This window comes from Paroedura picta, chromosome 2 (assembly GCF_049243985.1).
Source record: "Paroedura picta isolate Pp20150507F chromosome 2, Ppicta_v3.0, whole genome shotgun sequence".
NCBI lineage: Eukaryota > Metazoa > Chordata > Lepidosauria > Squamata > Gekkonidae > Paroedura > Paroedura picta.
Genome location: NC_135370.1, coordinates 80,969,735 through 80,984,891, shown reverse-complemented (window position 1 = coordinate 80,984,891; position 15,157 = coordinate 80,969,735). Strand labels below are relative to the sequence as shown.

The following is a 15,157-nucleotide window of genomic DNA, read 5'->3' as shown; positions in this document are numbered from 1 at the left end:
ACTCAACGAACACTCTTTGGAAAGCCGGGTGCTTGCAAGAGGCCAGCAGCCAAGCGAGATGGTCAGAATGAACTCGGCGACCAACGGGCTTGCTCCCTGGGCGATGCACTGGCGGAAATTCGGGGGCTGGGCTGCACCGACGATGCTGCCCAGAGCCCTCCTCTCGCTCTTTCGAAGGGCCATGAAACCGGCCGTCCAATCGGTTCTCGGAAGGGCGTGGCCCGCAGCAACAGCTGGCCAATGGGGCGCTGAGAAGGGGGCGCGGCACAGGCGGATTGTCCTCCGGGGAGGGCGCCGGGACGGAGCCGACGGCAGCGAGGGACTTGTGGCATCCTCCTCCCGCGCGCTCGGAGCTCATTGCCGCTCCGGTGACAGTCGGCAATGGCGGAGGTGGCCTCTCGCCCGCCGCGGTTCTTCACCTGGGACGAGATCACGCCTCGCTCGGGCAGGGAGTCGGAGCGGTGGCTGGTGATTGACAGGAAGGTCTACGACATCAGCCGGTTCCACAAGAGGCACCCGGGGGGCTCTCGCGTGATCAGCCACTATGCAGGGCAGGATGCCACGGTGAGAGGCGGGGAGGGGAGGCGGGTTGCGTTGCACGTGGTGCGGCTAAGCTCCTTAGGGGGACGGGGGCGACATCGTTGGCGGAAGCGTGGCTGGAGTGCGGGCGATGGAGAGGGGGCTTCTGAGGACGTAGAGTAAGAGGGCGGCATCCGGTGGGATTTACTGATCGCAATGCCCAGAGCCGGATTACTTATGCTTGCACCGATGTGACAAAAGCCGTTGATTCGGAATTAAGTCCAAAGGGACTGGCAGCGTTTCCCCGAACAGGAATTTTATGGCACCATAAATCCGGACCAGATTTCATTCCCTCATAAACTTTACTTGACTAGAACCCAGTTCCTTATATACTGTGTAAGAGGTCCTCACTGGACAGGCATCTTTATGCATGAGGTATACCAAGAGGAGGAGGTTCATTTTCAGTCTTCTGTGCCATCCTGCATTGATGGTGTTTGCTCTGGCCAGCCACTGGAGGCTGTCTTGCAGGTATTCCTAGAACCATAGAGTTGGAACGGGCCACACAGGCCATCTAGCCCAACCCCCTGTTCAAGGCAGGATCCGTGTAAAATATCCATGGCTATTTTTGTATTTCTTTAACAAGTCCAAGGGAGCCCCTTCCCTGCAGAGCTGGTTAGAGGCCACTTTTCTGCCCAAGGTAGGAGTGCCCCCTGAGTTCTTTTTTCAGTCCTGTGTTGTGAGGATGTGTTCTCTTCCACTAAGCTTTTCCCCTTCATTTGAAATGTTGCAGAAGGCTTTATTTAAAAAATATCCAGTGTGGTATAAAAGTGACTTTCTCAGGTAAATACATTCTCTACCTTTTCTGGTTGGGTGAGGGACATAATCCTGGCACGTGCAAGATCTGCCTTGGATTTACTCTGAAGGCCTACTCAGATTGAGCAGCACACCTGAAGGTACGTTTATGGGAGAAATCACTCTCTTCCGCTAAGAAACCAGCAGCAAAACATGTGTCCAGGCAGAGCACAGTCTTTGCCTTCCAAATCACCAGTTAGAACCAACCAACTTGTGAGTGTGTTGGTTCTGGAGACAGAACCAAAGCATTGGGTACCATCACCCATTCGTTCAACTGAATGCTGCATGTCAAAATCTGCATCTAGGAAGGCATGTTCAAAGCTCAAACACAAGGAGGAATAGTGTTACAGTTCCTGGATGCTCATCGGTTCTGATGGAATGTAGGGAAGTCTCTTTCAAGTGGCAAGAGTTCTCCAAAAGGGAAATCTCCTCACCACAGACACTTTCTCAACATGCTTCCCCAGCTCATTCATTCTCCAGAGCGGAACTGGAGACCGGCCAGGGCACATAGGGGGCTATCTTCCATGGCAGAGCTCTGTACCTCCACCTCCTTGGCAAAGCTACCATTATTATTTTCCTTCCCTGATACCTCAGGAATAGGGTGATTGACAGTTGTGGGAAGCACTTCCAGAACTGAGGCACTTCTTGACATGGAACCGTGAAGCTGTGGATTTGCCAATGTGGTAGTTGCCTGCAGTTTCTCTTCACTCCCTTATGGTGCATTGAGATTCTGAGGAAGAAGAAGCTTCTCCTTCTGGTTTAGGCTCAAACTTAGCATCAGACCCATCTCCTGATGACACTGTACGAGACCCTGATCCAGTGAGGTTCTGAAGCTGCCACAGCTCCTCCTGCCAGCATTGAGAGCTCCTCAGAGGAAGATTTTGAGGTGTCTGCAGATGCAGTACAGGAACCTGAAAACTATTCAGCCTCCAGCCCAGCCAGAAACAAGCAGCGATGTGTTGGAGAATGCTCAGCCGGAAGCAGTTAGTCAGTTTTGGACACTGACAGCTCTGATTCCCTTCCCCCTACCTCATAGGAACAGCTGGAAACTCAGAGTAGCAATAGCAGTAGGTGGAGTAGCAGTAGGTGGAGATCTGCTCACCTGCAAAGCCAGTGTTGTCTGCACAGACTCTGGGTGATTGCAGAAACCATCTTCAGGCAAACTGCAAACTGGATTCAAGGCACACCCAGGAAGAACATGGCATAGGATCAATGTGCATCAAACTGTGACAGCCTGACTCCATCTACATGCCTTGGATCTTTTGACAACCCTGGATTGGAACTGCAACCTTGAACTTGGAAACTCCCTGACTGCCATCTTGATTACACCGCTCTGACTTCTTGGCTTGCTTTTGGACACTCCTGGCTCTGATAATCCCTGGTGTTGACTTCTGAGCTTGTTTACAACTCTGCTAATTTAGACATTCCTTTCATTGCCACCTGTGGCTGTAGGAGTTCCAGTTCCAGACTGCATTCAGCAGCTGCTGCAGCTCCAGGTGTCTCCTCTGAACCAGCAATGCTGCTGTGGCAGCAGCACACCTGACCTGCCCGGCCAGCACAGAAACTTTCTGTAGAGCAAATGATATGGATGGCTAAATTGTTAGAGTCAGAGGTGAATTCCAGCAATCCAAGACCTCAAGACAAGATCTTAGGCAAGATCTATGCTGAGTCTTTGGGTATAATCACTTTCCCTATCTCCATGGCCCTCTGGCAGAAACCAGTTAGCGTGGTTGCCACATCCAAAAAGGTGAAGAATTTATGTGGGGTGCAACAAGACTGTCGTATCTACTAATTCCAATATCACACCTGTAGATCACATGTTATATACAACTTAAAGAAAACCCATCTTTGTGGTTCATAGAATCATAAGAGTTGGGAGGGATCTCCAGGGTCATCTAGTCCAACTACTGCAGAATGCAGAAAATGCTTAACTACCTGCCCCACCTACAGTGACCACAATTCCATACCCAGATGATACTCCTCTCCCCCCCAAAAAAAATTCAGACTCGCTGGCCAGTCTGACCTGAAGGAAATTCACCTTCTGACCCCAAAGTGGCAAGCAGCATTCTCTGGGCATGTAAGAAAGAGTCACAAGAGCCAAGATCAGACACAATCCCTTCTCCCCACCTGCCTGAGTTCACAGAATCAGGATTTCTGCCAGATGGCTATGTAGCCTCTGCTCAAAAACTTCCAAAGGAGAACCTACCACCTCCTGAGGAAGCGTATTCCGTTGAGGAAACACTCTGTCAGGAACTTCTTTGGGATGTTAAGTCGAAAATTCTTTTGAGTTAGTTTCATTCCATTGGTTCTGGTCTGGGGCAATAGAAAACAACTCTGCTCTGTGACAGCCCTTAAAGTACTTGAAGATGGTTATCATATCGCTTCTTAGTCATCTTCTCTCTTAAACAGACCAAGCTCCTTCAGCCTCTTAAACAGACCAAGCTCCCTCAGTTTTAGTCTCCAAACCCCTCACCATTTTCATTTCCCTCCTCTGGATGCACTCCAATTTGTCTACATCCTTCTTCAATTGTGGTGCCCAAAACTGAATATAGTACTTTAACTAAGCTCTAACCAGAGCAGAGTAAAGCGGTACTATCACCTTGCGTGACCTGGACACTATATTTCTTTTGATACAGTCCCAAATCCCATTTGCCTTTTTAGCCACCAAGTCAAACTGCTGACTCATGTTCAGTGTATGGCCTACTAAGACCCCTAGATCATTTTCGCATATACTACTGCCAAGACAGTCTCCCCCGTCCTATAATGACACATTTAACTTTTCCTACCTAAATACAGAACTTTACATTTATCACTTTATTCATTTTAGCCTAGTTTTCCAGCCTGTCAAGAGCATTCTGGATCTTGATTCTGTCTTCTGCTGTGTTTGCCACCACTCCCAGTTTAGTATCACCTGCAAATGTAATAAGCACCCCCTCTATTCCTTCATCCAAATCATTTATAAATATGTTGAACACAGGGCCCAAGACAGATCCCTGAGGCACTCCAATTGTCACTCCCCTCCAAGAGGATGATGAACAATTAACAAGCACCCTTTGGGTATGTACTGTCAACCAGTTATCGATCCACCTAACAGTGATGAGATCCATACTGCATTTTACACTATCTTGTAACTTATGATTCTTGTCTTTCAAACTTGTGTTTTTGGTGCCAATCATTAGCAGCTTTGAGACTTGACCATCCATTTATGAAGGTCCAGGTTAACTATGTAGTCCTGAGACTTAGCTTACGTTATTTACCCAAGGTGGTCTCTAGTTTACAGCTTGCTCAGATTTTTTCCATTCACTACCAGGGAGGCTGAAAAAACACGCCAGTCTTTAGATGTGACAAGACCTTCATTTTATTTAGATAGAACAAAAGGGTTTTGGCAGTCACCATGCCTTTTGGTATGCTACTCCAGTAGCTCAAGAGGGAGGTAAGCTTCAGCACAGGAGATTAAAAAGGCCTCATTCCAGACTTATTCCATCTTGCAGGTGTTGCTCACTGGGCCTCTCTGACTACATGCCGCTTATCATCTTCAAGTTTTGGCTGCTGTGGAGAGGATCTATATTCTGCACTCCACAAAGAGGCCAGCTTTCCTGTTTGAGAATAACCGAGGGCCAAACTAGATGTGATGCGGTCCATACTCTGACCTGTGTACACTGCTGCAGTGTCAAAGTGAGTCCTCCCCAGCTTGATGGGCCAAGGTGTTCTTCTTCCCCCATTCATTTTCCAGACAACCATCTGTTGAGGGAACATGAAAAGTTTTAAAAACTATCCTTTTAAAATTGCAGTGCTGTCCATGGGCCTGATTCATGGATGCCATTCATCTAGTTTGGCCCTGATCTCTAACAAAAAACAACCAAGAGAGCAGACAGAGCTGGGGGAATAGGAAACTTTATGCCACACACATTAATTTTATATCATTGTCATGGTTTTCCAAAACAAATTTGGAAAATGTAGAGTGGTGCGCATTTAGAAAAACCTCTGTGAGATGTTCCTACCTCCTAAATACCAAACCCTGGAGAAGACAGCATAACTTATAAACCAGTTTTGTTTTACATACACATCCTTATTATAATTCTGAACAGACATCAGGATTTCTCTGCCAAGGTGAAACATTCATTTGCGATTCATTGTCTTTTCTTCTAAGGATTGGAAGAATGGTGTTCATTCGAATGTCAGCACATCCTTCATCAGTCTTCTGGTGGTTCAGTAGACTGTCACCTTTTTTCATTTCTTTAAGTACACTGCTCATGTATGTGAATGGCATAAGCACAGTCCATAAGTTATTTTTATGTTATATGGTGTATAAAATAAAAATATGGACAACTTTTTAGACAATCTAGTTAACTGCTGGTGCTTATGATCTGTGTCAATGCAATACACTTCCAGGAGCTCCTGAGGAATCTATCATGGCATGTATAGCTGTTTCCTCCCACCCTTTATCTTCATGAGTCATGTGCAAGTGATTCTTAGAGAGTGAGCTATTAGCTCAGGATCTGAACTTCATGGCTGAATGAGGATTTGAATCCAGGTTTTCCCAACCACAGCTCAGTATTCTAACCAGTATGTTATTCTGGTTCTCTAGTTTCAATTCTGGGTTGTTCCTATTCCTTGGTTGAAAGTATGATAAATTCCACTAAGGTAAAGGTATCCCCTGTGCAAGCACCAGGTCATGTCTGACCCTTGGGGTGATGCCCTCCAGCGTTTTCACAGCAGACTCAGTACGGGGTGGTTTGCCAGTGCCTTCCCCAGTCATTACCGTTTACCCCCCAGCAAGCTGGGTACTCATTTTACCGACCTCGGAAGGATGGAAGGCTGAGTCAACCTTGAGCGGGCTGCTGGGATTGAACTCCCAGCCTCACGGGAAGAGCTTTCAGGCTGCATGTCTGCTGCCTTACCACTGTGCGCCACAAGAGGCTCTTACTTCCACTAAGAAGAGTGGAACTTCCACTAAGAAGAGCTAAATGCACTTAAAGTCCTAACGGCTACCTCTGTAAGAGCTAGGTGGGTCAGTCAGCAGAAGCAAAGCAAATCAGGTGGCAAAGCTTTTCCTAGCTGGTACCCCTTCATGCTGTGGGGAGTATTCCATTACTCCTTCATGGGGAAAAACCCCTCTCATAGAAAATGAACATATCATGTAGAAGGCTAGGTTGAACTTTTCTTCCAGACATGCTGATTTTTGGTATGCTCAACCTTCTGGTTTGGTATTTCTCAACCTTGCAGAGGCATCCACAGAATCCCTTCAGATGATACAGTCTTTATTGCTTGATTCTGCTGAGTATATCAATGGACCCTCACAAAGGGCTTTGTAAGAACAGATATAACATTCAAAATGATGCTGCCTGTAAAATGAGGAGATACGTTCCCCTATAGGCAAGGCAATATTTTGTAGCATTGCCGAGTTACTTAATTCAGGAGTGCACATTCAGCATCCTCTTTATGCATTCAAGTGTCGTGTTCATGCAAATGCACACACACTTATGACTGCAATTGGTTAAACAGTTACAAGGGTTGTAGGGTGACCTTAAATTACTTAAAAAAAAAGTTATATAGGCCAGCTGGAACAGGCATGACCCTGTTGACTCAGAGCTGAGCTCAATTATCTTAGTGTGATCTTGATGTCACTGTGCATGCCACAGTTTTCATGTTTTAAAGTGCAGAGGAGTAATATTCACAGCAGTAAAGTGTGGTGATTTTATTGTCCCTGTTAAGTTTCAGCAGCTTCCTCTGTAGAGATGATTCTCTACAGAATCCACTGAGGAACCACTCTAACTGTCAGGAACTTCTGGATGTTTAGCCGAAAATTATTTTGAATTAATTTCATCCCGTTAGTTCTGGTTTGGAATGGCATAACTCACTGGGGGAAGGGGGGCATCAGGAGTGGAAAAACTGCTGGTGAAAAACAGTTAAGATTTTCTCAATGTCCACAACTTCTCCCGTTCAAAATCTGAAGTAGCTTTCATCTTAAAGAGTGGCACTTGGGATTTTCTGATGGACATTTGTCCAAGAATTGTGGTTAGGCTTTAAGCCTCAAGACAGGTAACCCAATTTCCTCCCTCATATACTTTCACAACCACATGCAAAGTTCTTGTTGTTACAACTATAGCTGGAAGATGGTGGAAGAATGGAAGATTTATGGTTTATTATAAACAGTGTATTCCAGACACATATCTGTACCTGTTTCCTGCTCCCTGTAAACCGCCCTGAGCCTTCAGGGGAGGGCGGTATATAAATATAAATAAATTAAAAAAAATAAATATATGTCCATGTGCATGCGCGCGCGCACACACACACACACACACACACAGCCAAGCAGCGTGCATAGTGGCTGTGTAAACTGCCTCTTAATACGTTGCTCACAGAGCTTATATATTTTAGCCTGGATTTAGCAGCATGCTAAAAGCATGTTTGTAAACTCTGAAATGAAGCTGTGTAAAACTGAGCGTATGGTTCCTCTAAGGGAAAAACTGGAGCTATTCCAGTTTTAAAAAGGATCTTTTACACAGCACTTTGTTTTTTTTTTTAAAGCCAAAGTACCAAGCTGTTATATATCAGGAAAAATAGCATTTCCGTATTTGTATCTTGCTGCCTTACTGAGTACTGTGATTCCAAGTAAGTGCATTGAAACCCCCTGCTCAGTTTCTCCCTCCTCTCTTGGCTAGACGTTTCTGCCAGGTTTTACAACCATCATTGTAATGATTGGTCGAAACTTGTGGTACCACCGTCTACTGCTCTGTCTCTGGACCACCCCTTTCCCTGTTCCAATAAGAAAACCGACAGGAAAATACCACTCTCTTCCCCCTCCCACATTCTTTCTACAGATAAACGTGAGCATAGAGAATGAAATCAGCCTTTCTTTTTGAGGAGATACATTGAGCTAGAAATGGTTGAATCAGCTGCATTTTCAACTGTCCTGGCTGGTGACCAGTTAAAAAATCAAGCATCATCTGAAAACTCGGAAGTATATGGCAACATGTGCCATGTTTAGCAGTGGGATGGACTAAAAAAGCTACGTAGTGGGACCAGGGAAATGTTGTTTCTTTTTGGAGTCCAATGAAGCTGGAGAATATGATCAGTTAGGTACAGAGAGGGTGCTGTGCTGAGAGACTGGGGGGGGGGGAGTAGGGGGTCTGGATTTACGAGATGAGTTGATTTTGAAAAAATACCTTGGCCCTAAATAGGATAGGATGAAAGTAACTTTGCATCCTTCTGACTCTTGTATCAGTTTCAGATATGCCACTTAAAACACTTTAGGCTGCTCTTTCCATGTACATGTGTGAAAAGTAGATACACAGTTTTAAAAGTGCTTGTGCCAAACTTGTAATTGTTTGATGGGCATGCAAAAAAAGTGGATTAATAGCTGCATGTTGATATTCCAATATTTTCTGTCACTTGTGAATATTGTGTGAAGTGCATTTTTAGTCTTCATTTCCATGTAAATTTTTTTTAACTTTACCTTTTTCAATACTTTTGCAACATTTAACAGACATGGAGCTTTTCCCGTACTTGATTCCATCTCCTTTTCTATGACAGGGTGCATCTCTGGGGTGCAGCCTTTTCTATTTACCATCTATCTCCCTCCTCCCCAGTAAAAGCAGCAAGTGCAAGAAACTTTTTTATTACTTTTACTGCTCACTTTTCTCCTCTTCAGAAGAACATGTGTGTACACCAAAGTTGACTCACGTCCTGATACAAAAGACTGTGGAATCCACAGAGTTGGGGGATCAGAAAGGGGCATTACAGTAATTTAGGTTTCCCCTCGTCATGCCTGTTTCACAGGGAACAGGGGACAGTGAAAGAGGTGATGAGGTGGATAGACAGGTTCTGCAGAATAAATTGCACACTGTTCAGCTATCACCAACCACATCCATAATGGGATTGCACACCAATGTAGTTGCAGAGTAGGGAAGGCCAGCATCAAGGAAAGGCCAATGAGGTGAGTGGCTTCTGCCACACTAGTCAGAGGGGCCTGGTGATGTTTTTAATCACATATGGGAGAAGGAAAAACATACCTTGCTGAAATAAGGATATAATTCATGTGTTCATTTCGTTTTGAGCCCAGTTGAAATTGATCACTGTCCTATTGTGTATGTGTTTCTCTGCTTGTATGAATTTAAAGTTCTGCCAGAAATGTAGGAACCAAGAGCCAGCTTGGTGTAGTGGTTAGGAGTGCCGGCTTCTAATCTGGTGAGCTGGGTTTGATTCCCCGCTTCCTTACATGCAACCAGCTGGGTGACCTTGGGCTCGCCACAGCACTCATAAAGCTGTTCTGACCAAGCTGTAATATCAGGGCTTTCTCAGCCTCACCTACCTCACAAGTTGTCTGCTGGGGGAGAGAAAAGGGAAGGCGACCATAAGCTGCTTTGAGATTCCTTCGGGTAGAGAAAAGCGGCATGCAAGAACCAACTCTTCTTCTTCTAGCACCCTTTCGAGCTTGCTGCTTGAAATCCCCATTAGTCAGCTTAGTGGGCATTTGATAATCTCCATGTAAAAGGATCAGGTGGTAGGTGATGGAAAGATCTCTCACCTGGGACCCTGGAGAGTCACAGCCAGTCTGAGTAGACAATACTGGCTTTAATGGACCGAGGGTCTGACTGAGTGTAAGGAAGCATCATGTGTGGGCATGGCACCCCTGGTTTTGCAGCCTTAATTTCTAACTTTTACAGACTTGATTTCTAACCTGATTACTAACCACTCTCTTCTTTTCAGCTAGTTATCATATTGTGCTGGAAACAGCTGATATAGCCTGTTACTTTAGTGATGTCTAGACATTGTACCAGAAAAGTCAGTGCCTCATTTAAAAATGTCTTTTCTTTGTACTAAATTATGCCTGTTATCTCTACACACTTTCCCACTTTGGAAAAAAAAAGTTGTTTCCTCACAGATACTTAGTCCTCTAGCATGGTTCCTTAATTATAAAAAATGAAGCCCATTGTCCCACATGGCCACTTTTGGATCTTTGGACCATTACACAGCCCTGGGACCCTTTTGGGAAGTTGTAGAGCCCCTTTTCTTGTAACTCTTTATCAGAAAGGCACTGAGGCATTTTTAACCACAACCAATTAGAATATTTTGCTTTACAAAGAGGAATGGGATAGTTGGAATGAAGAATAAAGCTATTACATAGAGATCAGATATTTTACAGTTTCAGGTTCTTTGTTATAGGCTTTTGAGATGTTCATAGGCTTATTCGTAGTGGTTGAGATATATTTTTAACTGAGAAGTTGTGTTACTGTGTTTGGATGTTACATGTCCATTTTTCTTTCTTTTATCTTTCTAGCTGTTGAGCTCCCCTGTACCCCCCTGGCTTCTAGAAAGTGGGCACTCTTTCCTAATACTGCCACTTTTCCTTCCTAGAAGAATCAGTTTCCAGCTGCCTGTGGGGGAGTCTGAAGCACTTTCTCACACGCATGAGTCCGAGGAAATACACTCACGGATTCTGTTAGAAGAAGTCTCCTTCCAATTTGACCTGAATGGGAATTAACACTTCACTGCTCAGATGCCTGGTGCCAAATATATGCCCTAATTGTCCAGATACTGTATGTAATAGAAAACTTCATTGTCAAGTTTATTTACACAGTCGCAGTCCAGAATGCAGATAAAACTTTAAACTTAGTTATCTAACTAGAGTTTCTTCTCAGAATGGATGGTCAGCTAAGGATCTCATCCAGGTCCAACGCTTCAGCATACAGCTAGAATATATTAATCCCCTGTCAGCTGTTGCAGGCCAGCCAGAGTGCTCAGAGCAGCCTGGCTTTCTCTGCCTAGTGAAGATTTTTAACGCTTCACATTCTATTGCTGCTATTTCAGCACTTGGAACCTGACTTTCAGAGTGCTGTCCATCACACAAGTCTTGACAGTAGCTATGGGGCACATTGTCGCCTTCAAGCTTGCAGTTTGAAACCCTTGGATAAATCTAGAATGGCCACTGCCGTCTGCTGCTAAAGTGGCATCCTGGAGTAATTTCTCCAAATAGATATAATTGTGAATAGATGTCCCACCCCAGTCACATATGTGCTTCTTTCTTTCTTTCTTTCTTTCTTTCTTTCTTTCTTTCTTTCTTTCTTTCTTTCTTTCTTTCTTTCTTTCTTTCTTTCTTTCTTTCTTTCTTTCTTTCTTTCTTTCTTTCTTTCTTGTATATATAAAGATGTTTGTTGATACTTCTATGTGTTGATACTTCTTAGCTAGCAAGCTGACATTTCATGTATGAGAGGACTAAGAGTCTATGGTTACTAGACAATGTGAAAATGAGAACTTTTTGCACCTCTTTTTGGAAAAAAAGAGGGAAGGTTATGTCTGTCTGTTTCAGTTTATAGGCTGCCCCTCTCCTCATGGTCTGGGGTGGCTTACACAGTGAATTATGATACTTCAGCTTGCCAGGGAACTCTGATTTGGTAGATAGCCTACAACACACCTTTTACTAGAAAAGCCATAAAACAGGACATACAGCTAACACTCCAGTACAGAAAAGCTGAACTTCATATGGAATGAGGTTGGTTTTCCCTTCACATACTTGAACCTGGGAGGAAGGGCTTTCAGAGACATTCAGAAATATTATAATGTACATTTTATTTACCCTTAAAATACCATGAAGCCTTGCTTTCATCTTGTTATTCTGTCTGTCACAATTGTAGGAAGCCACCAGGGAATGGTTGGTGGACACAAGTGGAAAAACAGCCAAATAGCATCTCCTAGTGGTCAGAGGGAATAATGACATCCAGAGACCTTTATTTTTAGTCTTGGAACCAGAAGAATTGCAAGTTGATATGATTGCCACCATCTGATACCTATAGAGATGCCATGTGGTAGATGGAATTGATATGTTCTCAGTTGTATTGGATGACAGGACTCATACCAAAGGATATAAACTACAGCAAAGGAGGCTTTGTTTAAATTTGAGGAACTTTTTCCTGATTATGTGGTATGTTTGACCATAGGACAGTCTCCCTAGTGAGGTGGTAGATTCTTTGTTGGATATTTTAAAGAATCTATTGACTATCTACTTATCAGGAATATTATACTTTAGTTCCTGTGTTGGAAGGGGGTTGGACTAGATTACCTTGGAGGTCCTTTCTAATAGGAAGCCAATTTCCTTTCAGGAGACCAGTAAACAACAATTGTAGTCCATGGGCATCTGGAGGACCACAGGTTGACTACCCTTGCTCTATGGTATACCATATTTTCCTTAGCCATGTTCAATTGCTGGTTCTTTTTCCTGTCTCCATACTACAGCTATTAACATTCTGGCTGTGGTGAATAAATGTCTTATTAACCACATCTTGCTAATTGAAATTCCTTTAGGCATAATGTTCAAAAGAGCTACACTGTGATCATTTTGTATTTCTATATGCATTATTGCTCTCACTAACTCCCTAAACACCTTGTTCAAAAAAGCCTTTTATAACTGGGCACTGTTGCCATATATGAATGAATGGATGAGCCATGTCTTTTATATTGCCAACCTATATTTGATGTGGAAGATATTTTCTTTAACCTGTCTGGTATCAACTGCCACCAATATGTGTTTAATAATATTTCCTCTTACTCCTACATTCACTGAAACATTCCTTGTACTTTTATGGAGATTATTCTATTGGTTACCAGATAAATGTATTATCAGGCCTTTTCCTCACCTAACAGGTTCTGTTCATTGCTGTTTTTGCCCATGGTAAGGAATTAGATTTATCCAACTGTAAAATCTGTCTCCAAACTTAAATGAGTACAGTATGTCTCTAAGAAATGTTCAATCTATTCTGTCAAATAGTTGGTTGCATAATTTGGATCCTTTAGCAGATGCATTTAAAACTTTAACGTTTACGGAGAGTATCTTTAATGTCTCCATAGTGCTGAGAGGTGCCGGCAGCACCTTAGGATTCTGATTGTGCTACAGATTGTTGTGGTCTTGTTTCTTGCCTTGAGGTTCCTTGTTGGACTTGCTGAAGAGGACTCTTGAGATAAAAAATCTGCTAATTCTTGTGCTTTCGGGACCGTCTTGAGGACTCTTCTCCCTGTTGGTAAAATTACTTCCAGGGCACAGGGGAGCTTCAAAATATATTTTATGTCTTTACAAATTAAGATTTGGTGCCAAAAATTAAATTGTGCTATTTTCCATAAGGTGTCAGCAGGTATGACTTGGGAGATTTGGACCTCTTGCCTAGCTAGCTTCGGTGGATCAGTACAATTTTTCTGCAGAAGAGCATTTCTCACAAGTTTGCTGTCAAAACTTATCAATGTTTCACTTGGTTGGTTTTTGTGAGCTGCTGCTATGGAGTAAACTCTGTAGACCTTGTCAATTTGGACGTCATCGTTCGAAAGGTAGTCTTCTAGGGATGCTGTTTTAAACTTCATCCAAATGGTACCTGAAATTAACATAGAAAGTTTCATTATTTTGAAAAAAGTTACTATTTCTACCCTCATCTTTTCAACCAAATCTTTATCTTGGAACAATAATTTCTCTTTTTAAAAATCCATGTTGAATTTTAAACTCAAAAAGTAGAGGCGAATGAATGGCATTGATTATTGCACAAACTGAGATATTCTTGATACTTCTTAACTTGATTGAATTTACAAAAATGTATATTCTAAAATGTGAGTTATGGCTATGGGAATAAAAACTATATTCTTCTTGAGTGAATAGTTTTTTAAGATCTTTGGTATCTGAGAAGTGAGGCCTGAGGGTGAGTCAAGGTTATTTTCCAAAATCCTATTCATATCTAATATTTTCAACTTTATTCTCAGTATTAATAAGGAATGTGAAAAACACAAAGCTTAATTTAACTGGAGACAATTGGAATATAAGCAAAAGGAAGGAGAAAGATAGGAGTTTTTATAAGCAAATGATGAGGAATTTCTAAAATAAAGTCTTAATACTCTATGAAATGGAAGACGTTTTGGAGTGGAGCAGCAGTAACTGCATTTCTTTCTTTGACCAATAGAGGGCCGCAGTTTACCATCTCTTGCTGCATGGGTATTTACCATTTTCCCTTAATTTTTGTTTTTTTCCTTCCAGGATCCGTTCACAGCCTTCCATCTGGACAAGACTCTAGTGAGAAAGTTTATGCAACCCTTGTTAATTGGGGAACTTGCAGAGGATCAGCCCAGCTTTGAGCCCAGCAAAAATGTGAGTTTTCTCTGAGAGGTGGACAGGAGAAAGGGTCTTTGTCATGGGTATAGCATAGACCAAAAGTGAGTTTCAGGATCATGTTGCAACATGATGGGATAATGCAACATGATGGGATGGGACTCCTCCTTTATTAAATTTTGTGGAGAGAGGAAATATGCAAAGTAAGTAATAGGCCAGGGCAACCAATCCCATAGTAAAGAAATGTCCAGTGTAATTTCTTAATTTTGAATAATGGTTGCAGATTCAAAAAAAGCAACAGAATAAGATGTTAGGCTGGAGGAGAACAGCATAAGCTGTTCCTTTCCTTAACACGTCCACTTCTTATTGCCTCGCCATCCGTACCTTTTCCACCCTTCTAGTTTATGTTCACCTTTGGTCCCCACCTTACCTCATTTGGCTTAAACACCTGGCCACTGCTAGTGTTTGTGTGCTACTTGGAGTTGCCATTGAAACACAACATTATTTTGGCACTGGCTGCTCTCACTGTAGTGATTTGAAGTGGGCCAACCTTTAGCTCCTAGCTGCAGAGAGACTCTTGTGGCGCAGAATGGTAAGGCAGCAGACATGCAGTCTGAAAGCTTTGCCCATGAGGCTGGGAGTTCAAGCCCAGCAGCCGGCTCAAGGTTGACTCAGCCTTCCATCCTTCTGAAGTCGGTAAAA

General features: G+C 43.2%; 1 protein-coding gene across 1 annotated transcript in view; it reads left to right on the top strand.

Moving 5' to 3' along the window:
• The first annotated feature begins 272 nt into the window (after positions 1–272).
• The window catches only part of LOC143829786 (acyl-CoA (8-3)-desaturase-like), a 30,955-nt gene continuing 16,070 nt past the window's right edge, over positions 273–15,157 (top strand). The window contains exons 1-2 of the mRNA XM_077321188.1: positions 273–564; positions 14,384–14,494. Of these exons, the coding sequence (XP_077177303.1) occupies positions 382–564; positions 14,384–14,494 (294 nt within the window). The 5' untranslated portion in view covers positions 273–381. The remainder of the gene's footprint in view (positions 565–14,383; positions 14,495–15,157) is intronic.